Here is a 26,876-nt window from a genome sequence, read left to right as displayed (position 1 = left end):
GTGATAGGTATGTGAAGTTCAAAAATGGAAACTTTGACCTCAAAGATGCACCTCATTATGGCCATCCAGTTGAGTTTGATGAAGAGCGATTAAACCAACTTTTGCACGGAAATTCTTGTTAAACAACAAAGAAACTGGCAGAGAAAAATGGAATGCCCCTACACTGCTATAGAGGAGCATCTTCACTTGATGGAAAGGTTCAGAAGTATAGAGCATGGGTTCCGCATGCAACAAAAATTAACAAGCCACAATCTACATTAGTTTCTTGCTCGTCACCGCTCAACTCGTGGATGCAAGCAACAATTTCTTTACCGAATCATTACTGGCTACGAAAAACAGTGCCTGTACATCAATATGAAGCAGCGTAAGGAATGGCTTAGCCCCGATAAACAAGCGACACTGTGTGTGAAACAAGATCTTCATCCACGTAAAATGATGTTGCGTGTATGGTGGTACTGGGAAGGGATTATCCATTACAAATTGCTTGAAAGGAACCAAACGGTCAACGTGGAACTTTATGTTGAACAGATGGAACAACTCAACACAGCTATCCAAGAGAAAAGACCTAATCGGCAGCATGGAGTTCTTCTGCTGCACGACAACACCCGCCCTCATATTGCCAATATGACCAAGGAAGCCATTCAAACACATGGCTGGGAAGTGCTGCACACCTGCTATACTCTCCTGATTTGGCACCAATGGATTTCCACCTCTTTTGGTCCTTTTCAAATGCTATGCGTAGAGTTTCATTCAATACTGATGCAGAATTAAGAGCTTGGTTGGATCAATTTTTCGAGTCGAAATCGGGTGATTTTTACCAATGAAGTATAGAAAATCTTGGTGAACATTGGGAAGAAGTTGTAAACAACAAGGGTGAATACATTATTGATTAATTAGTTGTTATTTTTTATTAAGCCTTTTAAAAAATTTTTATTTAAAAAAACGGTGGGAACTTAGTTGCTAACCTAATATGTATATATATATATTGAGATTGGAGGGCCCTTTCAAAGCTAGTTGACAGTACCTTGGTAGATAAAGCAATTAAGAGTAAGAAGACATGGAAAGCCCCCAGCCCATCAGGAATCACTGCAGAGATGCTCAAAATATCTGGCAGGGTCGGCTATTGCCTAGTCACCCGTATAGTTAACCAGGTGATACACGAAGGAGTCATACCCAATGACTGGTGTAGCAGCACTATAGTCAACTGCTACAAAGGAAAAGATGACGCTTTAGATACAAATAATTACTGAGGCATCAAGTTGTTAGATCAGGTAATGAAGGTCACGGAGAGGGTCATAGCCCAACTAATTAGGGAGAGAGTCAGCTTAGATGAGATGCAGTTTGGGTTTGTGCCAGGGAAAAGCACCACTGATGCTATATTTCTGGTAAGACAGCTTCAGGAGAAATACCTGGCCAAAGACAAACCTCTGTACCTGGCTTTTGTTGACATGGAGAAAGCCTTTGACAGGGTCCCTCAATCCCTTATCTGGTGGTCAATGAGGAAACTAAGGATGGATGAATGGTTAGTGAGAGCCATGCAAGCCATGTACAGGGACGCTGTCAGTAAGGTGAGGGTTGGCAACGAGTACAGTGAAGAATTCCGGGTGGAGGTAGGGGTACACCAAGGTTCAGTCCTTAGCCCTCTACTATTTATCATAGACCTCCAGGCAATAACAGAGGAATTCAAGACAGGATGACCCTGGGAGCTCCTCTATGCTGATGACCTTGCTCTAATTGCTGAGTCACTATCAGAACTAGAGGAGAAGTTTCAGGTGTGGGAAGAAGGATTAGAATCGAAGGGCCTTAGAGTCAATCTAGCAAAAACAAAAGTCTTAGTAGGAAAGCAAACAAATCACAAATCCCGCCAGGTAGATGGCCTGCCTGATCTGTAGAAAAGGTACAGGTAGAAACTCCATAAGATGCACCTGATGCAAGCTATGGACACATAAGAGGTAACACAATATCAAATAAAGGTTAAATGGGAAGACAGTTTTTGTGTGTGGCAGATGCATAGGGGCAATAAACACCAAAGATGTACAGAAAACAGATTCTACCACATGCCAGGGGGAAAAATAGAAGTAGTTGATAGCTTCCATTACTTAGGTGCCCAAGGTAGTAGCCGAGGTGGGTGCTCTGAGAGCATAGCTGCTAGAATAAGAATATGCTGGGAAAAGGTCAGAGAGCTCCTACTTCTGCTGGTAACAAAGGGCCTCTTGCTCAGAGTGAAAGGTAGACTATATGATGCATGTGTGCAAACAGCCATGCTACATGGCAGTGAAACATGGACTGTGACCACTGAGGACATGCACAAGCTTGCAAGAATTGAAGCCAGTAAGCTCTTCTGGATGTGTAATGTCAGGGTGCATACATAACAAAGTGTAAGCGCCATGAGAGAAAAGTTAGACATAATAAGCATCAGATGCGGTGTGCAAGAGCAACGACTGTGCTGATATGGTTATATGTTAATTATGGGTGGGGACAGCTATGTGAAGAAGTGTCACACCATAACAGTGGAGAGAACCTGTGGAAGAAGTAGACTCAGAAAGACCTGGGATGAGGTTGTGCAGCTCAACCATCAAACGTTGGGCCTTACAGAGGCAATGACCTGTGACCAAGACCTTTGGAGATATGTTGTGCTTGAGAGGACCTGGCAAGCCAAGTGAGATTGTAGCCATGGCTGATGCCAGTGTCATATAACTAGTGAGCCCCTCTAAAAGTACCCTTCAATTGTTGGGCAATATGCGGTGTTTGAGAAGACCTGTTGAGTCAAGTGAAATCATAGCTGTGGCCAATGCCAGTGCTGCCTGAGTGGCACCCATGCTGGTGGCACGTAAAAAACATCAATCGAGTGTGGTCGATACTAGTGCCACCTGACTGGCTCCCATGCTAGTGACATGTAAGAAGCACCCACTACACTCTTTGGCACTAGGGTGGGCATCCTGCTGTAGAAACCTTTCCAGATCAGATTGGAGCCTAATGGAGCCTCCTAGCTTACCAGTCCTAAGTCAAACCATCCAACCCATGCCAACATGGAAGACAAACATTAAACGATGATGATGATGATGGTGATATATGTATGTATATACGTATATATATATATACACATATTATATATATATATATGCATTATATATATATATATATATATATATATATATATATTATATTCAGTTAGTGGTAAAATTAGCCTCATTAAGGGATAGTAATATCAAATGAATTATTCACACAATGATAGGTCTAAATATAAATCATGGTTTATAGTCATTCAAAAGAAAATTACGAAAATGGAGATATAACATTTAATAAAATTGAAAATTTATTATCTGCGAAAATCCAACATACACTCTAACAACCATTTCAATTAAGCCTAAAGATCAAAATAGCATTTATTAAATCATAATTTAGGCAAAATCTCATCAGAGAGATATAAAAGATATACTGTTAGGTTATTAGGTGTTGTATTTTCGAATCATCACAGCTGCAATGTCAATAGATTTCAAAGTCTTACCTTGAGTTTTATTAATAGTCATTGCGAAGCAAAGTTGCACTGGGAACTGTGTTCATTTGAACTCAAATGGCATGTCTGTTGCTTTGATTGCAATTCTTGGAATGTAAACCTCTTCCCCAGAGGCACATCCGGTGATGATGGTAACTTCTACTACATTAGGTGATAATGTCTTCACAATCAACCTTGTCCCATCACATAATTTAGGAGGATCTAAATTTCTTAGAAGCACTATTAGGACTCCTACCCTCAGAAGAAGTTTATGTGGAGGACTTTCAGGTGGTTCAAGAGCACTAAAGAACTCTGTTGGATAATGGACAGCTTGATTTTCATCAAGGACTGAATCAACTGATTTTTACTCCTTAATGACTGTTGGTTAATCCTTGCAACTGTTTCATTTTTGGAGCAAGAATCGTCCTTTCACATAAACTTTTATGTGAATTATAATTATTACTCAAGTCTGAAAATACCCTGTTCTTCAATTCAGCTGGAGAATTCATCATGATAACAATATGAGCCAAATTAATATCACCATTCCCATCAAATTGTACTTTCTCACTTTCTAATTGGAAGAGCCAAGTTAAAACCTGTTCTGCACATTGGTTCTCATGTAATAAACTTCACATGTTAGTATTGAAGGAGAATTTCTGTACTTTATTCCATAGGTGTGAAGACTTAATGCTTCTTTAATTTCATCAGATCTTGTTCCTCTCAGAATGACTGATAATGTCTGCCTGAAGTCGCCTGATAAAACTAATGTAACTCCTCCCATAGATTTATTGTTGCCTCTTATGTCCTGTAAGGTCTTATCAAAAGCTTCCATTGCACCTCTATGTGACATGGTGCATTTATCCCAGATGATCAGGTGGCATTGGCACAACACTTCTGCTGAACCTGAACCTTTGCTTATGTTACAAATTGAACTCTCATTTCTGACAAGATTTAGCAACAATTTAAAAGCAGAATGAGCTGTTTATCCTCTTGGGAGAAGCGGAGCAGCAATGCCAGGTAATGCTACAGCAACTGAAAATCTTTTTTCTTGCTTTATCTTGGAGAAAAGCAATGTTGCTACAAATGTTTTACCTGTGCCACCAGGAGCATCTGATTGACAAAATAATTTTATCATATGCACAGTATTGTTGTGGAAGATGTTCATGTTCATTCACAAATGCAGCCAACTGTGTGATGTCATGTCTCTCTTGCTATGTCTTTTAAAGTTAAATCACAAATTTGACAGTTTGTTTTTGGCAGTCCAGAGCCAAACTCTTGTAAATTTTTGCCTCCCATGGCCAAAACTTCAATTCAATTAATGCTTGGTGAAAAATTATTTCAGAGAACTGAATATTGATATCTGGGTTTGCCAGTTGAACTGCCAACTTTAAGACCTCAGCCATGTCCGTTACAGGGTTTCCTTGGAGAATCTGATACTGATGCTTCAGTCAATGCAAGGTCCCAATGCTCATCATTTTCTAAAAAACCTTGTTGATAGCATGCTTCCCTATAAATTTCACACACATGACCATTTACCCTCCTCAAATCTTGGAATGATTTGGGATTACATACTTCATGCAAAAGGAACTGTTAGTAATAGCATTCTGCTTGGTTTGGGTCGACACTGTAAACCCTTGGCAGAACGTCAGCCCCACGTGCCATTTATTGTTTCTCCAGGTGTAATACTTGGGTAACTCTGAGTAGAGAAATTTTCTTGCATCTTCATCTACTTGACACAACTTTAAAAAGGCAGTAAGGGTAGTTTCTTTTGAAGAAAGTGCTTGTTGCAAGGCTGTTTGTTTTGTAAGAATAATCCTTTGGCCATTCTCTAGATAGATACTCACATGGATGATAGCTGGGTGCCTCTCATGAATGAGAAAATTAAAGATGCACCAAAAAGCCTCATTGCTACTGATGTATTTTCCTTTGTCATACTGTGCATCCTCATCATTTTTATTTGTCTGCTGACTGCCACTCTGCATAAAAGTGTATGTTGCAGCAACTAAACCTTTGTTTATATATATGCAAACATACTTAATAGAGTTAACAGAGTTGCAGAATCCAACATTGATATGGGTTTTGAAAGTTTTTGTAAGAAGAGAACAGTAGGGTACAACCCACTGATTGTCAATGATGGATTCTTGCCCATTTTTCATTCTTTTTCGAAGTAAATCCACCATGCCCAGGTTTTCTTCTTCTGTAAAGTGGGTAGCTACTTTCTCCAGTTTGGGTTTCTTGTACAGAGGGACATGGGTAGTTCTTGGTACACTTATTATACCTCATGCATGGGAAGGATGGATTAACTGAACCACAGGGCCCATGGATCATATGGGACTTGACAATTTCATGCGCAGCAAAGGATCTTGGTGTGGATCAGGCAGTTCAGCTGAGAAAAATAAATCAATATCATTTGGTCAAAGTTTTTCATGTAATCAAATCAAAATGTGGGTATGTGGAAATCCTTGTTTGTGTCATTCAAATTGTGTACATGTCACATTTGACTGTTCCAAAGACTTTGCCTTTTTTTAGGAGATCCAACAGCTTTATGACTTTAAGTCTGAACAGCCTAGCTATAATATCATGCGATATTTAGCTTCTTGATGATGATAAAGCTTACTCTTTATTTCATGCCATTTAGGGTTACATGTGTTGGTAATGAAGAGATCTGGACAATCACAGTGTCTGACATATGTAAGTGCATCTTGGGTACACTCATACATATACCATGGACTTGCTGTAAAGCTTGGTGGAACAATGGCACAAAGCTGTCCAATGTTTTCAGCAGTCAATGCTCCTTCATTACTAATTGCATCTCTCAGGTGAATGTAATCTGATGCACGGTGATCTTTCTGATGTGTTTTAATGTAAAAAAGCCTTTTCCCTTCAATTTTTGCATACATATCAACTGCAAATTGCTGGAAGAGCTCACGTGAACAATGAAGAATATTGCTCTCTTAATATGAATAGGTAAGCATAGAATTCCATGCAGCTTACTACTTTCATCAGTGCAGGATCTCTTGTTTTAAGATCTGTTTTTTTTCCTTATTCCAAAAGTGATATCCATCTTGGTCAAATACACAGATTAATGGATACTGGAGTGCATCATATGATCGGAGGGTTGCATTTATTCACTGAATATTATTTCTTCTTCCTTAAATAATAATATCTCTCTTCCCATACTTGTTGCCTGTAATAATTGCTGCTATTTCATAAGCAGCAGAGGCATCGTAGTGGCCTCTGTGCTCAGATTTTTGTCTGCATCAATAACTATCTCGTATTCAGTGGGTAGTGCAGATTCCAATGCATACTTGAGGCTTCTGATGTAGCTATTGTTTGCATGCAACATATCTTGCAGATCAAAGATTAACTCTTCTTTCAAATTTGGATGGTTAAATGACCATTGCTAAGCCTGCTCCTTGTAATTTGCCACAAAATATAACTGTAAAAACTGAGGATTTTGCTTTCAGTTGGCAACAAAGATCCAGTATGATGGTATACTTGACTGTGAACTTTAAAAGTTGGCTTCATGTTTCCTACTCTTATAACACTGCTACCAAAGGAGGTCATTTAGAAAGCAGAAATATAATTGCTAAAGTTTTTCAAGAAGTGCATGCTCTTTGGTGTGTTTCCCAAAATCAATGCCTTCAAAGTATCTGTGGGTGTACCAAATGTTGGCAAAACAACCGTTCCTCCACCACAACACATAGTGGTGGCTTCTCTTTCCCATTTCTTTCCTTTACAAAATCTGCACTCTTTTGACATTGCTCTAATATCAATCAATTTCTCTGTAAAAAAAATTATGTTTTGGATCATAACTGAAAGCTGATCCTTTCCAAGTCCCCTTAAAAGATGCAACTCTTTTGTCAAACAACTTGATCAAGATGCTCATGTCTTTCCTCTGAGGATTGGCAAAGTCTTGCAGCAACTGTTTGCTCCTGGTTTTTTTCTTTGTCTCATCTCTCGCCGACTTACTGTCTCATTGGCAACTCTGGCAGCTTGTCTTTTTCTTGCATCTTTTAAACGTTTTTCTTTTTCCTTTTTTGACCCCTGGCTCCTGCAGATTGCATTTTGTTGACATAATTGTTCCACCCATTTTCCCCTTGCCTCTTGTGACTCATTGGCCCTGCATGCAGCAACTCTCCTCTGGTTGTTTTCTTGTCTTTGCTGTTGTTGTGAAGGGGTCTCTAGTGACCTTACTCTGGCTACATGTACTTATCTTTGCTTCACTGTAAAATACTGATCATCTACATCTACCCCGTCTCCTCTTGTAGAGAGTAAGAAGATTTTTCTCGGAAACCCTTTTTGAAAATTAAAATGGGGATTAAATGAAAAAATGAGAGAAAGTTATGTGAATATCTTCATAAGAGTGATTGAAATAAATGGTGATTGTGGCACACTGCACAAATGCATACACACACACACGCATGCACGCATGCACATACAGTGTCAAACATCAACGTTTCTTTCTCTCTTGCTTTCCCCCTTTCTTTGTGCTGGCTCACTTTCACCTTCACCTATAGAACATGCATACAGTATCAAACATCAGCGTCTCTCCTCTCTCTCTCCTGCCATGTCTCTCTCTCAATAGAAACTTGTTTTCTCTCTGTTTTTTCTCTCTTCTCTCTACCTTTCTCTCATTCTGCATTTCTTTCACAAATAATCTCTCTGTAATAGTTCATCTCTTTTAGTCTATGTCTGTTTCTGTCTGTATGTCTCTTTTTAACTCACTCATACACTTACACTATCTACATTTCTCCCTCTATTAAAAAATGTGATGAATGAGATGGGGGAGGAGAAGTAAAGAACCAGAAGTAAAGAGCAAAGATATCTGCTAATATATTTATATATATATATATATATATACAGATATATTCTCTTTAAAATACTGTCCAATACATGTTTCTACAGCATAGATATCCTATGATGTAATATCCAGGTGCATCCTCTGGTTTCAGTTGCATTATGATTTCATCCAAGATAAATATACCCAAACAGCTTTATCCAAGATGTTATTATTATGAATTTTTGAAGTAAACTGATGTATAAGAAATTCTGATAATCATACTCTATGTATATTTTGGGTGGCGGGGGATCATGTGCATTTAGCAGAGGTAGTTGAGAAATTTGATATAGCTATAAAGTCTGTTACGATTAACCCTAGACTGACATTCATGTCCGACAATTTTAAAGAGAATAACTTGTACATATGACTTTAATAAACAGTTTTCTAGATGTTACGATTATCCATCCTTATTTTATCACCTATATATATAAATATACATATATATGTATATATATATATATATATCATCATCATCATCATCATCGTTTAACGTCCGTTTTCCGTGCTACCATGGGTTGGACGGATATATATATATATATAGGCATATTTGTTGTTTAAAATAGCCCAAAATTTGAAAAACTTGTAATTGGTTTCAAATATATATATTTACATATATACCAAACTAGTTTAAACATGTTTTGTTTACCAATGGTAAAAATTAAAAATTATGAATTGCAAAAATATTTTCAAAAGTTTCAATGTTTATGAGTTTAAATGTTCATAATACTCAGTAATATGAAAAAGTGTTTATCACATTGTTTAAATTCATAAAATTCAATAGTGTTATTAGTGATCGATAATTAATGAATATCATATATATATAAATACACACACACACATACATACATACATACATATATATCCATAGCGTCTACATACAAATATCGAAATGCGAAATAGACAAAACAGGGACAACTGAAGAAGGGGAATATTCCTTGTGTTGTATGTCTTGTACTCTGTTCTTTTCGTTGTTTGAAAAATAGTTTGTTTCCATGTGTTTGTTTTTATGTTTTCGTTTCTCATTGTGTTCAAAGTTTTTTTGATATCCTGTACCCATATATGCATATATATATATATACATATAGATATAGGTATGTACATATATGTATGTATATATGCATATATTTATATATTATTTTATTATTATGTGATCGAATGCCACACATCCTTTTCCATGTAAGTACATATGTATATACATATATATATACACACATGCACACACACACATATATATTTATATATACATATACATACATATATATATACACATATATACATATATATATATATATATATATACATATATATATATATATATATATTTATATATATATATATATGCATACATATATCGGAGCCTAGTGCAGCCTTCTGGCTTCCCAGATCCCCGGTCGAACCGTCCAACCCATGCTAGCATGGAGAACGGACGTTAAACGATGATGATGATGATGATATATGCATACATACATATATATATATATATATATATATATAATACATATATATATGTGTGTGTATACACACATACACACACACACACACACACACACACATATATGCATATATATATATATATATATATATATATATTTAGTGAGGGAAGAAATGGAGCTGGACGAAGATTTTACAAAATTCCTTTTTATTATTTTCTACATGTTTCAAAGGCTGCAAAGTCCCTAATTCGGATTGAATAAGGAGACCATTCTGCAGCTTTCTCTTCAGGAAAATCCAGGAACTTAAATCTCCAAACAAATACGCAGCAAGCTTTTCGACAAACGCTCTCTAGGAGCCCATGAATGACACAAAACTGTCTCTCAATATGCGTTGACGTCAGGGTGGGTGAAAGCAGATGAAAAAGTCCGTTGAGATAATTCGGGGTCAACTCCCGGTTAGCATTGGGAAGAGGAAGAATTACAGAAAACCAAAGAGTTTGAATATATTCTGTATAACTAGTGTTAATATTCGAATTGTTTAAAGAATGAATGCTATCGTATTTGGGTGTGAGAAACTACCTACATGTATGTGTGTGTGCGCCTATGTATGTGTGGCAGTATGTTTAGGAAGGAGCTAGGCAGAACTATATAGCGGCTATTAATGGTCAAGCAGCCGATAGAAACCTGTGTCTGTGTGTTCGTCTGTGACCAGTTTATAGAGAGATGACTTGCCGTCAAGGGGCGTATAATCCCTGATAGTGTTTCTAAATAATTAGCAGTTCATACGCTAAAGGGGAGTAATTTCCCCTTTCAAATTTAATTCAAAATTTTTTCAAATTTTTTTCCAAAATTTTTTCTTTTCTTAGGACATCAAGGTGTTAATTATCTTAGACTTCAATTATATGCAAGAAATGTATGCCGCCGCCAATGCGGACATCTAAAAGAGTTTTGCAAAATCGAGTTAACTAATTGCCCTCGGGTGAACAAAATGTGAAAAAGTTCAGAGTTGCAAAGATTACAGATTCTTTTACCTCTATCAAACGGTACAGACACCGATAAAATCGACCATTCCAGTCTAAAGGCTGTATTCGCGTTCTTCAAACGCCATACTAATTTACTTAGTCCGGTCGCGTGTTGTTTTCCAAAATCGCGAAACGTTGTGAAGTGGTTCGATATTCTGGCGGCCAATTTTGACGATGACGCTCCGATATACAAGTAGACATCTGATTCAGTATAAACTCTGCATTGGTAAATGGCGTTTCTAATCTTGGAATTACTAGATAAGAACCTTATTCTATTGGGATTGGCTTCCGATATTAATACGGCGTTCTTATTACTATGATGATTGTAAGAACTACGGCTGTCTACGACATTATACACCCCACTATCAATACTATTTAATGGAATATCACCTGTATATTCCCTGCCACTGAGATCGCTGTGGTTGCTAATGTCCGTGATGCTACTGTTGTTAAACCCACTGCTAAAATTGTTATTGGAACTCCCTACACTAATGACTCGGACAGTGCTCTCATCCCTATTACCATTACTAACGTTAATGCCACCACCATTGCTCTTAACCTTATTCCTATTATTAACTCCATGGCTGGTATGGAGATTGCTAATCTCTGTGCCGGTTCCATTATCATTATTATTATTATTAATACTGCACGTTGTTCTGGCATTAGACGGAGCTGCGTCTCCGAACGTGGGTGAGAGTGTCTTATTAAGCAGCCTATTGTTATGGGAGGAAATTATCTGTGAGAGATTTTTAGTATTGGAGAAGGCTATCCTAACTTTGTGTGAGTTAACAGTGGAGTAATATCTGGAATTTCTGGGAAAATTACTGGCAATGGCTTGGCGAAACTGCAGGGCTTTTTAAGTCGATGGAGACACCACCACCTAACCCAAGACTGAAGAAATTTGAGGATGACTTATACATGTAGGTAGTTTCTCACACCCAAATACGATAGCATTCATTCTTTAAACAATTCGAATATTAACACTAGTTATACAGAATATATTCAAACTCTTTGGTTTTCTGTAATTCTTCCCCTTCCCAATGCTAACCGGGAGTTGACCCCGAATTATCTCAACGGACTTTTTCGTCTGCTTTCACTCACCCTGACGTCAACGCATATTGAGAGACAGTTTTGTGTCATTCATGGGCTCCTAGAGAGCGTTTGTCGAAAAGCTTGCTGCGTATTTGTTTGGAGATTTAAGTTCCTGGATTTTCCTGAAGAGAAAGCTGCAAAATGGTCTCCTTATTCAATCCAAATTAGGGACTTTGCAGCCTTTGAAACATATGTAGAAAATAATAAAAAGGAATTTTGTAAAATCTTCGTCCAGCTCCATTTCTTCCCTCACTAAATATATAAAACTTCAATTATCCGCACTAAGGCACGGTTGCGATACCCCAACCGTGATTTGTCTGTTGTGATTTTTGCTACCCAGGTATCGGTTATAATTTGAATAATCCGTTACAAGATAATTCATTTATCCATTTCAATAAATATATATATATATATATATATATATATACCTTCGAAACATGGAGTAGATGAAACAGGGACAACTGAAGAAGGGGAATATTCTGTATGTTGTATGTCTTGTTTCTATGTTTTTGTTTCTGTTTTCGTTTCTCATTGTGTTCAACGTTTTTTTTTATGTCCTGCACCCATATATGCATGTATATATACATATATATGTATGTATGTACATATATATATATGTATACATGCATATATTTATATATTATTTATATTATTATGTGATCGAATGCCATGCATCCTTTTCCAAGTAAGTTTTATCTTATATATATATATATATATATACACACACATACATACTAGCTGGCGTACCTGGTAATTCCCGGGAAAGTGGGGCTTATTGTTTGGTTCTGTTCTCATAATTGTTTCACTAATCCAATAACAACAATACAAAGTATGTAGCCCTAAAAACAGGTTTTGTGCATTTACAGAGAATACTGAACTGTCTTAGACAGGATCTCATTTTTGAGACTTCCCAATAAGTTATGAATACCTAAATTGTGAGGTCAGTTATGTAATGACATGAAATTAGTTACCCGATAGTAAGAATTCAAATAAAGTAGCTCTGAAAAGGGCTTTAATGCATTCTCAGAGTATATATAACATAGGAGGAAATACTAATAAGGTATGTATACTGAAATCATGAAGCATGTTACATAATAACTGGCTAATCAGATATGAGATAATAACAATTCAAAGTAAATAACTCTGAAAAGGGCTTTTGTGTGTTCCCAGAGAAAATTACCTTCAGAGGTGCTAGTGTTGATATATTCATGAATAAGTCACTAACCAAAATAAGTGGACCTATTGTTTAGGAAAATACTATTTACTTGTTTAAAGGTAGTACAGGATAAATTGCGAAAACAACTCTAACAGTTCAAATAATAAGAAATAAGAATACTCAATTTCATTTTTACCAAATAATTTAGGAAAATAAATGGGTTATTTTCCTTGGCTAGATATAAGGATCCCTTCCAGGGTCCCTATTATCAATTTTTTTAACAATTTGAGTATGCCATGAGGTTTCTAGGCATGAGTTCTACTCATATGTCAAGTGTCATCAAAATTGATAAAATGATGTAGGAGGAGTTAGCTAACAACTCCACAAACACACCCACAGACAGAATTTCCCACATATGTAGTATATACATACATACATACATGCATATATATATATATAGGGATATATAGGGATATACATGGAAAGAAATAAAAACTGTAAATACTCAGATGATGAACACCCATGTTTAAGAATATAAATATTTATATATTTGCAAACTAAATTTACATGGAAATGAAAGGGATAATGCATTGTTTTTAAGTCCAATGCCCGCTTCTCGGAGTTCAGAAATATGTAATATTTGCAATGCTTGCGATTAACAGATAGGATGTGCAAAAAGTAAAGGATATGCAAGCAGTAGATGGATGCAAAGAGTGAGCAAGGGGTGGGGGAGAGAATAGTGGCATTATTGCCAGCTGATGCATTAAGCTGACTTCCTTCATTATTGGGACAAGATTGGTAAACTGTAGTTCACATTTTGTTGCAAGAAAATTTAAGGGTAGAATATATGTGTGTATATATTGCTTGCTTCCAATGTTATCCAGCCAAACTGGCGCATAATGGGAAAATACTATGAAATAAGTTATCCTGAAATGTAAATATGAATGGAATAGAACAAAATTTGCATAAATCGAACAAGTGGTTGTGAAGATATTAGGGGTTTTCAGAGTACTTTGAAAATTCGGCTTTAGGATCAATACCACTAAAACCAATCCTATGGCTGCGATATGTTGATGACACCTTCATACTCTGGCCCCCACCAGGAAGATGTCCAAGTGCTGTTAGATCATGTGAACTCAATAAAGCCATCCATACAGTTCACAATGGAAAAAGAGAAAGACAATCAGCTAGCATTCCTGCACATATTAATAACATGTACCAAGTATGGATTCAGGACATCCATATACTGCAAGCCGACCTTCACTGGACGATACCTCAACTTCAAATCCCACCATCCATACAGTGTAAAGAGAGGGATTGCTCAGTGACTAAAACATTGAGCAATGAATATAAGTAGCGATCGTGATACCCACCACGAAGAAATGATCAAGCTCAGTAACAATCTAATGAGCAACAACTACCCCAAAAGCATACTCTCCACTCCAATTATGAACAAAAGAAAGGATGAAACTGATAAACTGTACACATCTGTCTACCCTTTGTAAAAGGCCTCTCCAAAAAGATACAAAAGATATGCAGCCCATATGGTATCAGGACAGTATTCAAAAGTAATACAACACTTTGCAAATATCTCCTTCGAGTAAAACCACCAATAGAAGAGAATATGACTAAGAACTGCATGTACTCCATCACATGCAGCTGTGGTAGGTTATACAAAGATGAAACATGCCACCCCCTCAAAATAAGGGTAGAGGAACATCGCAAACTGTGACATGGGGAGATATTGATAAATTGAGTAAAGCTGATCATGTATGGAAAAATGGAAACCAACTCCACCTATGGGATGAAGTTAAAATAATAGACAGAGAACAACACTGGAAAATTCGAAAACTAAAAGAAGCAGCACATATGCTAGGACACAACAACCTCCTAATCAGACTGAGTGCAGATATGAACAGCATAGGGGAACCAGTATTAAGGAAGGATAGGAGAATATTAGATTTATAAGCCCTAAAATTCACTCCATAATTGCCCACAGGCATATGGCATAGTGGTTAAGTGCACAGGCTACTAACCCCCAAGATTCCAAGTTCAATTCCAGGCAGTGTCCTGAATAATAAAAATAATAATAATAATAATAGTAATAATAATAACAACATCGAAAAATACCTTAGGGATGATAACCTAGGTTCGAAATTTCCCCAAGACGCTAGATGAAGGCTGGAGGGTATATCAGCCAAAACGTTGTGTTAGCAATAAGCAAGATGAGGACAAATATCTGTCAATTGTAAATAATGTAAATAATGTATATTATTTGATGTTTAAAATTTCCCTCTGCTAAACATTTAACATTTTTCTCTCTCTCTCTCTTTCTCTCTACCTCTCACTTCAACAAATACTTTAGCCATGTTATTCCCCTCTTTACGTCGTTATCATTTCTCTCTCTTTCTCTTCGTCTCTCACTTCCAGTAACCACATGACAGCTTAATACATCAGCTGCCAATAATTGCAGCTAGATTCTTCTTTCTTTTTCCATACAAACATGAAGATTTCAAATAATTAATAATTTTCTGCATACATCATTCAGTAAATCAACCCTAAAATTATTTGTCCAAATTCTTAAACTCTGAGCAACATTAATGCTTTAGCCATTTTAAAAAGTATTACATTTTTATCCATTTTCATGTGTCAACATTGGTTGGAAAAGTTCTTGAAAATTTCAATAATGACATGTGATTGACTGGAGATATTGATTTTACAGTTGTTTGTCTTTTTTATTGCTGACAACACAACTGTGAATTGAACCACTAAATGTAGAAAATGTCTTCCCCAGGGATTGAATAGGAACAATAAAATTTGAGCTCATAATACTGATCTTCACAGTTGAGCATATTAATCTTACAATTATTACATTTCTTTGTGTGTGTGCGCATGTGTGTGTGCACATGTGTGTGTGTATGTGCATGCATGTTTGTGTGTGTGTGTGTATTTGCATACATGTTTGTGTGTCTGTGCATGAGTGTGTATGTGTGTCAGTATGCGTGTGTACATGTATGTGTACATGAGTGTGTGTTTGTACATGTGTGTGTGTACATGTGTGTGTATGTGCATGTGTGTATGTGTAATGAGTCTGTATGTACACATCTGTGTGTTTGTGTGTGTGGTGCATGAGTGTGTGTGTGCAAATGTGAGCAAGAGTGTGTGTATATGTGTGTGTGTGTGCATGGGTGTCTGTGCATGAGTGTACATGTGTGTGTGTGTGTATGTTTGTGTGTGTAAGTGAAAAATATTCCTTAAGGAGTTTAAAGGAGAAAGAAAAACAAAAAAGAAAAGAATAAAGAAGAGCTCTAAAACAAAAATCTTACATTTTTCTAAATTCACCTTCTTGTAGTTACAAGCTGATGAGCAGTTGCCGACATACTTTGCTGGAAGATCTGGATTTTCAACATGTGCCTAAAATAAAATAGTTCAACAAAGTTAACAACAGTATAGTATTTAGAATGGTTTGATGATGATGACAATGATGATAGTAAAGATTATAATCATTATCTTCATGCTGTTGATGACAATGATAGTAAAACATTTATAATGTACAGCCAGGACTCTGATTCTCAGTCAAAAATCATTTGAATTAGTCTACACACACACATACGTGTATATACATATATCATAATCATTTAATATCCATATACTATGCTGGCATGAGATTGATGGTTTGACTAGATCTAATGCAACCAAGGACTGCATCAAGCTCCAGTGTCTGTTTTGACACAGTCTTTCAAGCTGGGCACCCTTCCTAACACCAACCCCTTCAAAGCTTAAACTGGGTGCTTTTTAAATATCACCTGGACTATTGACATCTCCATGCAGTGCACAGAACTACAAATCCTAGGGCAGATGTAACGGGGGCAGTTTCATGCTTGGAGCTGAAGTTGATCACTATGATGAAGGGGCCGAACAGGTATGACTGTCTGGGGTAGTTTACTTCCCATTCACATGGTTTCAGGTTCAGTCCTACTATAAGGCACCTTGGACAAGTGACTTCTACTATAGCCTCAAACTGACCAAAAGCTTGTGAGTGAATTTGGTAGGTGGAAGTACTGCCGTGTGTATATGCATATGAGAAAGATATATATATATATATATATATATATACAAAATGAGAAAATGGAGAAATATATCTAAATCAATCATCAACTATCCGATAATACCGAATCACCTAATACAGTAAATGAATTAATTGCATCGCAATTTTTAACATTTATGTATTAGCTTTGTTGGGTACTTCTCTAGCAGTATATTGGATATATGTTATCCCATGGAGGGTTGAATTTACAACCCCTATCTCATTTTATATATATATATATATATATATATATATGTAGGAGAGTTCATGAAAAAAACAAAAGACGAAGACAGGTGGTGTACAAAACAAACAGATGTATTAGTATAATGCTCAGGAATAGAAAAAGTCTTTTATGTTTCGAAAGGGACACAGAAAAAAAAAACAAGGAGAGAAAAAATGTGTGTAGTGGCTACCGATCTATCATGGCGACTGCCAGACAGCAGGATCACACAGGAGAGCGAAGAAGTAGGGGAGATAACAAAGTAAAGATGACCCCCCCAACACGAAGGTGCATGTGTGTATAAGAGAGTATGTATGTGCATGTGAAAGAGGGCTGGTGGTCTGGACATGTGCGTGTATGCATGTGTAGGTGTGAAAATGTGGGGATGGGAATTGGTCAGTGCTAGTGTGTGGGTGGTGTGTTGTGATGTGTAATGTTGTATGGTGTGATGTTGTTGGGAGGCGGGAGTGGGGAAAGCATGGGTGGGGTGTGGGTTTGGCTGGGGTTTGGGGTATGTGGGTGGGGGTAGAGGTGGGAGAGGGTGTAGGGGATAGGATGGGGGGATGGGAAGGATAGGAAAGGTGGAGTAGGAATGTGTAGGGGTGGGGTGGGCTTATGGGGGAGGTTTGACGATGAAGGGGGAAGGGGAAGGTGGGTATGTGAGGAGAGAGAAAGAGAAGGATATATATATCCTTTTCTTTTTACTTGTTTGTCATTTGACTGGCCATGCTGGAGCACCGTCCTTTAGTCAAACGAATCGACCCCAGGTCTTATTCTTTTGTAAGACTAGTACTTTTTCTATTAATATCTTCTGCCGAACCACTAAGTTACAGGGACATAAACACACCAACATCAGTTGTCAAGCAATTTTGGGGGAGACCAAGACAAACATACAAACATATATATATATATATATATATATATATATATATATATCATCATCATCATCGTTTAACGTCCGTTCTCCATGCTAGCATGGGTTGGACGGTTCGACCAGGGTTCTGGGAAGCCAGAAGGCTGCACCAGGCTCCAGTCTAATCTGGCAATGTTTCTACAGCTGGATGCCCTTCCTAACGCCAACCACTCCGTGAGTGTAGTGGGTGCTTTTTACGTGCCACCTGCACAGGTGCCAGGCGGGGCTGGCAACGGCCACGGTCAGATTGGTGTATTTTATGTGCCACCGGCACGGAAGCCAGTCGAGGCGGTGCTGGCATCGGCCACGAGTCGGATAGTGCTTTTTACGTACCACCAGACCAGGGATCCTGGCTGGTTCAATTCGATTTCGATTTCGATTTCGCTTGCCCCAACATGTCTTCACAAGCAAAGGGGGTTGGCATGGGTGCCTGTCGTACGGTCGCATTGGAGTATTTTACGTGCCACGGCCGCGAGTCGGATAGTGCTTTTTACGTACCACCAGACCAGGGATCCTGGCTAGTTCAATTCGATTTCGATTTCGCTTGCCCCAACATGTCTTCACAAGCAAAGGGGGGTTGGCATGGGTGCCTGTCGTACGGTCGCATTGGAGTATTCTACGTGCCACGGCCACGAGTCGGATAGTGCTTTTTACGTACCACCAGGCCAGGGATCCTGGCTGGTTCAATTCGGTTTCGATTTCGATTGCCCCAACATGTCTTCGCAAGCATGGGGGGTTGGCATGGGTGTCTGTCGTCGGGTGAGGTTCTATATCGACTTCGCTTGCCTCAACCGGTCTTTGCGTCCAAGGGGGGAAAGGCATTCATAAGTGGGCTGGGCTCACTTGTCCTGCCTGGTCTTCTCACGTACAGAATATTTCCAAAGGTCTCGGTCGCTGGTCATTTCCTCAGTGAGGCCTAAAGTTCGAAGGTCGTGCTTCACCACCTCGTCCCAGGTTTTCCTGGGTTTACCTCTTCCACGGGTTCCCTCAACTGCTAGGGATTGGCACTTTCTCACACACCCATCTTTATACATTCTCGCCACATGACCATACCAGCGCAATCGTCTCTCTTGCACACCACAACTGATGCTTCTTAGGTACAACATTTCTCTCAAGGTGCTAACGCTCTGTCGAGTATGTACACTGACATTACACATCCATCGGAGCATACTGGCTTCATTCCTCACGAGCTTACGCATGTCCTCAGCAGTCACGGCCCATGTTTCGCTGCCATGTAGCATGGCTGTTCGTACACACGCATCATACAGTCTGCCTTTTACTCTGAGCGAGAGGCCTTTAGTCACCAGCAGAGGTAAGAGCTCCCTAAACTTTGCCCAGGCTATTCTTATTCTAGCAGTTACACTTTCAGCGCACCCACCCCCACTACTGACTTGGTCACCTAGATAACGGAAGCTATCAACTACTTCTAGTTTTTCCCCCTGGAAAGTGACGGAAGTTGTTTTCTGCAGATTTTCGGAGGTTAATGCTCCCGAGCATCTGCCACATACAAAAACTATCTTCCCAGTTAGCCTACCTTTGACATTGCTGCACCTCTTATGTGTCCATAGCTTACACTGGGTACATCTTATAGAGTTTCTACCTACACCTTTTCATATATATATATATATATATATATACATATATATACATACATACATATACATATATGTACAAGGAAACACAAATAACAAGCGGTGTTCCACAGGGCACTGTCTTGGGGCCACTGCTGTTCATAGTGGCCCTTTCAGACATGCCCTCAGTTGTTAAGCAATGCTGGGGGAGACCAAGACAGACATACAAACATATATATATACATATATATACATACATACATATACATACATATATATTATATATATATATATATATATATATATATATGAATGAAGGGCTTCATTCAGTTTCCCTCAATCAAATCCACTCACAAAGCATTGGTCAGCCCAAGGCTATAGAAGAAGACACTTGCTCAATGTGCCACGCAGTTGGACTGAACCCAGATCCATGTGGTTGGTAAGCAAGATACTTACCACACAGCCACTCCTGCGCCTATATGTGAAATATGTGTGTGTGTGTATGTATGAAAGATATATAAATGTGAAGGCACATGGCTTAGTGGTTAGGGTGTTGAAATCATGATTGTGAGATCGTGGGTTCAATTCCCAGACGAGGATTTATGTTGTATTCTTGAGCAAAGCATTTCATTTCACATTGCTCTGTGATCATTTCATCATCTGACATGTGGCACATGGTGCACATGTACAGGTAATGTCGATTTGATGGGAGGAATGAACTTATGCGTACACAAACAGTTAATCATTATAAAGAAATCATCTGTGTGGTTGTTTGGCAAGAATTTACCAAACTCTCATAAGTCATCTAATGAAGGAGAGTCTACGATGATATATCTATCTATCTATCTCCCCTCTCTCTCTATATATATGTATATATATATATGTATATATATATCATCATCATCATCGTTAAGCGTCCGCTTTCCATGCTAGCATGGGTTGGCTGGTTCAACGGGGGTCTGGGAAGCCAGAAGGCAGCACCAGGCCCAGTCTGATCTGGCAATGTTTCTACGGCTGGATGCCCTTCCTAACGCCAACCACTCCGTGAGTGTAGTGGGTGCTTTTTACGTGCCACCGACACAGGTGCCAGACGAGGCTGGCAAACGACCACGATCGGATGGTACTTTTTACATGCCACCGGCACGGAGGCCAGATGAAGCTGGCAATGGCCACGTTCGGATGGTTCTCTTACGTGCCCCTTACAGCTACAATTTCCATTGATGTTGATCGCTTTCGATTTTGATTCTGATTTTGATTTCTCACTTGCCTCAACTGGTCTTCACAAGTAGTTTCGTGTCCCAAGAAGGAAAAGGTATGTAGAAGCCACGGGTTATGGTCTCACTTGTTCTGCCGGGTCTTCTCACGTACAGCATACTTCCATAGGTCTCGGTCTCTAGTCATTTCCTCGGTGAGCCCTAAAGTTCGAAGGTCGTGCTTCACCACCTCGTCCCAGGTGTTCCTGGGTTTACCCCTTCCAAAGGATTCCTCAACCGCTAGTGTGTGGCACTTTTTCACACAGCTGTCTTCATTCATTCTTGCCACATGGCCATATCAGTGCAAACGTCTCTCTTGCACACCACAACTGATGCTTCCTAGGTCCAACTTTTCTCTCAAGGTACTTACACTCTGTCGAGTATGAACACTGACATTACACATCCATCGGAGCATACTGGCTTCATTTCTTGCAAGCTTATGCATTAACTCAGCAGTCACGGCCCATGTTTCACTGCCATGTAGCATAGCTGTTCGTACACACGCATCATACAATCTGCTTTTCACTCTGTGCGAGAGGCCTTTTTTCACCAGCAGAGGTAAGAGCTCTCTGAACTTAACCCAGGCTATTCTTACTCTAGCATTTACACTTTCAGTGCACCCACCCCCGCTGCTGACTTGGTCACCTAGGTAACGGAAGCTATCAACTATTTCTAGTTTTTCTCCATGGAATGTGGCAGAAGTTGGTCTCAGAGCATTTTCAGTGTTTATTGCTCCTGAGCATCTGCCACATACAAAAACTATTTTCCTAGTTAGCCTTCCCTTGACATTGCTGCACCTCTTATGTGTCCATAGTTTACACTTGGTGCATCTTATAGAGTTCCTACCTGCGTTTGTGATTTTCTACCTTCCTACTTATTAGGACTTTGGTTTTAGCTAGGTTGACTATAAGGCCCTTCAATTCTAATCCTTGCTTCCACAACTGAAACTTCTCCTCCAGTTCTGATAGTGACTCAGCAATTTGAGCAAGGTCATCAGCATAGAGGAGCTCCCAGGGGCATCCTGTCTTGAATTCCTCCGTTATTGCCTGGAGGACTATGATAAATAGGAGGGGGCTGAGGACTGAACTTGGTGGACCCCTACCTCTACTCGGAATTCTTCACTGTACTCGTCGCCAACCCTCACCTTACTAGCAGCATCCCTGTACATGGCTCGTACAGCTCTCACTAACCATTCATCTATCCCTAGTTTCCTCACTGACCACCAGATAAGGAATCGGGGGACCCTGTCGAAGGATTTCTCCATGTCAACACAAGCCAGGTACAGGGGCTTATCTTTGGCTAGGTATTTCTCCTGCAGCTGCCTTACCAGGAATATAGCATCAGTGGTACTTTTCTCTGGCACGAACCCAAACTGCATCTCATCTAAACTAACTCTCTCTCTAATTAGTTGGGCTATGACGCTCTCTGTAACCTTCATTACCTGATCCAACAGCTTGATACACCTGTAGTTATTTGTATCTAGGGTGTCACCTTTACCTTTGTAGCAGTTGACTATTATGCTGCTACACCAGTCATTGGGAATGTCTCCTTCGTGTATCACGTGGTTAACTATATGGGTGACTAGGCTATAGCCAACACTACCAGATATTTTAAGCATCTCTGCAGTGATTCCTGATGGGCCTGGGGCTTTCCCAGTCTTCATGATTCTAATTGCCTTATCTATCGAGGAACTGTCAACTCAGATAGCTGGTCCCTCTGTTGGGATGACATTCGGCAGACTCTCTTTATCCCATTCATTTTCTTTATTCAGCAACCTTTCATAGTGGCATCTCCAAACCCCTCTCTTTGCATCCTCGTTTAGCGCAAGTGAACCATCATCTATGCGAACACATTTCTCTCCTACCACATCACAATTCTCACTCACACTCTGTTTTGCAACGCGAAACACCTCCAGTCTTTGGTCCTCACGGCGCAGAGCATTGGCAAATTTTTTCTTATCTGCATCCCCTCTGGCTAAATACACCTGCCTCCTAAGCTTCCCTTCTGGCAGTCTGATACATTTCCCTGCTACCACCGTTCTTCCAAGCCTGTTTCTTTTGTCTAATAGCCCTGTCAACAATATTGTTTCACCACCACGTTATTTTGGGTCTAGAGGGGAATTGCACCAACCACAGATCTGGTCAGTGGCTCTCAGCAGGTTGTCCCTTAGAAACCTCCAGTTGTCTTCTACCTCATGTGAAGCTATATCCCCCTCTATTTCGTCAAAGGCTTCAAGTAATATATCTCTAAATCTCTATCCATTCCCCAGATCTTTAAGCTTCCAACTCCTTCTTCTCCATGCTGGTCGTCCTTTTAGTGCTGACCCTAAAGTCACTAACTACCAGTCTATGTTGTGGGGTACATTCTTCGCCTGGGAAGGTTTTGGCATTTATAAGTAGCCATCTTTCCCTTTTTCTGACAAGGATGTAGTCTATTTGGCTAGTATGTCGGCCCGATCAGTAGGTGACTAGGTGGCTGGTAGGTTTCCTGAAGTTAGTGTTGCAGACCATAAGATCATTCGCATCACAGAACTCCAGCAGCCTGGTTCCCTCCTCATTGCGGGAACCGTAGCCGTAGCTTCCATGTACACCATGGAAGCCCCCAGCATGTTGTCCAACATGCCCATGGAAGTCACCAGCCACAAATATATATATATATATATATATATATATATATATATATATATATATATTAGCGAGAAGTTGAGGTTATAAGAGACACAGAGGTGTCAGGTAATGCTGAATAAGTGCTATAGACAGACCATAGTTAAGTTCCAGATTCGGTAATATTGCGAATAAAGGGTTCAAAGTTGGTTCTATGTCAGCATGTGTATATAAGAATTTTTTGCGTAATGAGATAAAAAAAACCCAAGGCTGTATAGATATTAGAGCATTTATAAATAGAAGGTCTTACAGCTGTTTCTAGAATATTAATTAATAATAATATCCCTTCATCAGAGAAGGTGTGAGAGGAAAAGTTAAGTCATAGTTTCAATGTGATATGAATAGAGCGAGGAGGAGGAAAGAAAATAGATGTAAGATATGTATGGTTATTGAGTTCATAAATTCGTTTTATAGGCATAATGGTATATATGTGTATTATTCCAATATCCTTTGAGTAAAATCCAAAAGTCCCACAGAGTTTAATCCAAATGTAAAGTCCATCCAAAAGTAAAGTTTATAAGCAATGTAAGATTCTCTTAAAGTTGGTCATTCCCAGTAGGGAATTTATATAGAAAGTAGCAGATTCCAGGTTTGTGTTTAAACTGACCTAGAAATAGGAAGTGTATTAATTTGGTCATATTGAAAACAGGAAGAGAGGAATGACAAAGAAAAAGAAAAAAGAAAAAAAAGGAGAAGAGAAAGAAAGAATTAAAGAGAAAGAAAAAAGAAGATTAGTAAAAATAAAAATAAAGAATAAAACCCCTGAAGGTATGAATAAAGAGAATAAGGAAAAGAAGGAAAAAAAAATTGGTCAGTGGTCAGTGGGGGTAGTTTGAAAGTAGAGAGAGAAAGGTATTATAGTATAAATGATAGAGAAATGAGGGTAGAGGAAGTACTAAGTGTAGTAGTAGCTTTTAATTGAGGCAAATATATGAAGAATTAAGAATTAAGGAAATATATATCTTTATTACCCACAAGGGGCTAAACACAGAGGGGACAATCAAGGACAGACAAATGGATTAAGTCGATTACATCGACCCACATGTGCGTAAATGGTACTTAAATTATCGACCCCCAAAGGATGAAAGGCAAAGTCAAGCAGTGTTAATTATTCTGAGAAAATATTTATGTGAAGATGTATATACATGTATATCAGATAAGTTATAGAGATAAATTACAAATACAAACCTCGTGTATCATTGTTCCCACATGTGCAGTTATCTAAATTTTGCATGCGTATAAATGTTTACAAATACCCACATGTATGCATACAGGCATACCCTCAATCATACATATATACGTGTGTATGGGTGTGTATGTGTATATATGCAAATGAATATAATTAGATGGTTGCATATGTGAGAAACTAGCTTGCAGATTGAGCGCTGACCTCGGTAGGGAAGTCCTGAGTCTATTATGGACCATGATAGAGTATAGGGTATGTTTGCATTTTTGAGATGATGTATGTGATTGGCGAGTGATGTAGATTTACTATGTTTATATGTAGATTTACATATGCTGAGAAGGGAAGATGTAATATGTATGTACATAGGGATATGTTTGTACATAAATATATATGTATGTATATATGTGTGTGTATGTATATGTATATATATTTATGTATTTCTCATTTATATACCTTTTCATTCCTACATAACTACAATAATCTTAGGAAATATTGTTTTTATATTCCACTATTATTGCTCTTTTGATAACTTTCTCCTTCCTCTGTTTATACTTTATCTAATAAGAATAATATAATACACCTACCAATAATAATAATTGATTCCTTGGTATGCATTCACATATGAATATAAAAACATAGAAATATATGTACATGTGTTTATGCATGTTTAAGTGTACGTATGTATATGTATAAGTGTGTATATGTGTATGTATTTGTATTTATAATTTAACCTTATGAACTTTCTAAACTCTCTGACGAAGCCCAGAGACACACCCAAGTACCTAAATCTTATCTACCAAATACTTCAGTCCACTGAAGGGATATAAGTAGATTGGGGTACTTTGGCCTCTTGGCTGAAACAGCTGTAAGATATAATCCTATCTTTTGTGATCTGCGTTATATATTTTAATAATTACTGGTATTTTCATATATATATTTTGTATATGTAAAGCTTACTATGCTATACATGTATGTATACTGTTATAATGGGTTTTTTTAAAAAATAAATATATAGACATAATATAATGTCTAAAAGTTGATCTCCTCCATTTTCTTATTGCTGTATAAATTAATCTCACCCATTTATTACATTCAGTAGTGTAATTGCCATGCAAGTAAAAAAAACAACTTGTGTATTAATAATTGGGTTTTCTACCAGCAGTATATTGGATAGATATTATCCCTTAGTTGGTTGGATTAACAACCTCTAACTCTTTTGGAACTATATATATATATATATATATATATACTAGCAGTATCACCCGGTGTTGCTTGGGTTTGTTTCGACCCTTTAGAATTGGAATTCCAGTTGAAATACACCTAAAAATGGTGATACAGCAGTCAAAAATCGTAAAAAATAGGGATTTTCATAGAAAAAAAGCACCTTTTTGATGTAAATAATTTTTGATGTTAACATGGTCCAATTTGAATTTTATCTTCTACAGAATGAAAAACAAGCCTTCTTCTATCATACTCTCAATTTTGGTCAACTTGCGCTGCAGGGTCTCGAAGGAGATAGTGTTAGTTGAAGGCTACTAAACCTGCCACACACAGACAATTTCAGCTTTATATATATAGAGATTTGCTACACACTACTTTCCATCCTTAATAATGAAACTTGGTAGATCCAAAAGTTAAACACACAGACACACACACAGATACACACACAGACACACAAGTTGAGTTTTATATATATGTAGATTTCTCAATGGGGATTTCAGGGGAGAGTTTCAGGGAGTCGCTGGCGATGTATCATGATGATCAAAAATCTGGCCTGCTAAAATTTGGTTAAAGCGATTGAAACTGCAGACTCAACGCAAAATGGTCACATTTAATTCAAAGTGTTAAAAATGTTATGAAAACAATTGGTATGTGTTCACAAAGTCCAAATGATTAATACGAAAAAACCCTCCAGGCTACATCCTGAAAATTCATTTCTTT

General features: G+C 38.3%; 1 protein-coding gene across 1 annotated transcript in view; it reads right to left on the bottom strand.

The window, feature by feature from the left end:
* The window catches only part of LOC115217841, a 153,567-nt gene that overhangs the window by 72,103 nt on the left and 54,588 nt on the right, over positions 1-26,876 (bottom strand). Inside the window, exon 4 of the mRNA XM_036507773.1 lies at positions 16,369-16,456. Within this exon, the coding sequence (XP_036363666.1) occupies positions 16,369-16,456 (88 nt within the window). The remainder of the gene's footprint in view (positions 1-16,368; positions 16,457-26,876) is intronic.

Source organism: Octopus sinensis, linkage group LG12 (genome assembly GCF_006345805.1).
Source record: "Octopus sinensis linkage group LG12, ASM634580v1, whole genome shotgun sequence".
Lineage (NCBI taxonomy): Eukaryota > Metazoa > Mollusca > Cephalopoda > Octopoda > Octopodidae > Octopus > Octopus sinensis.
This window is presented reverse-complemented; position numbering and strand designations above follow the sequence as displayed.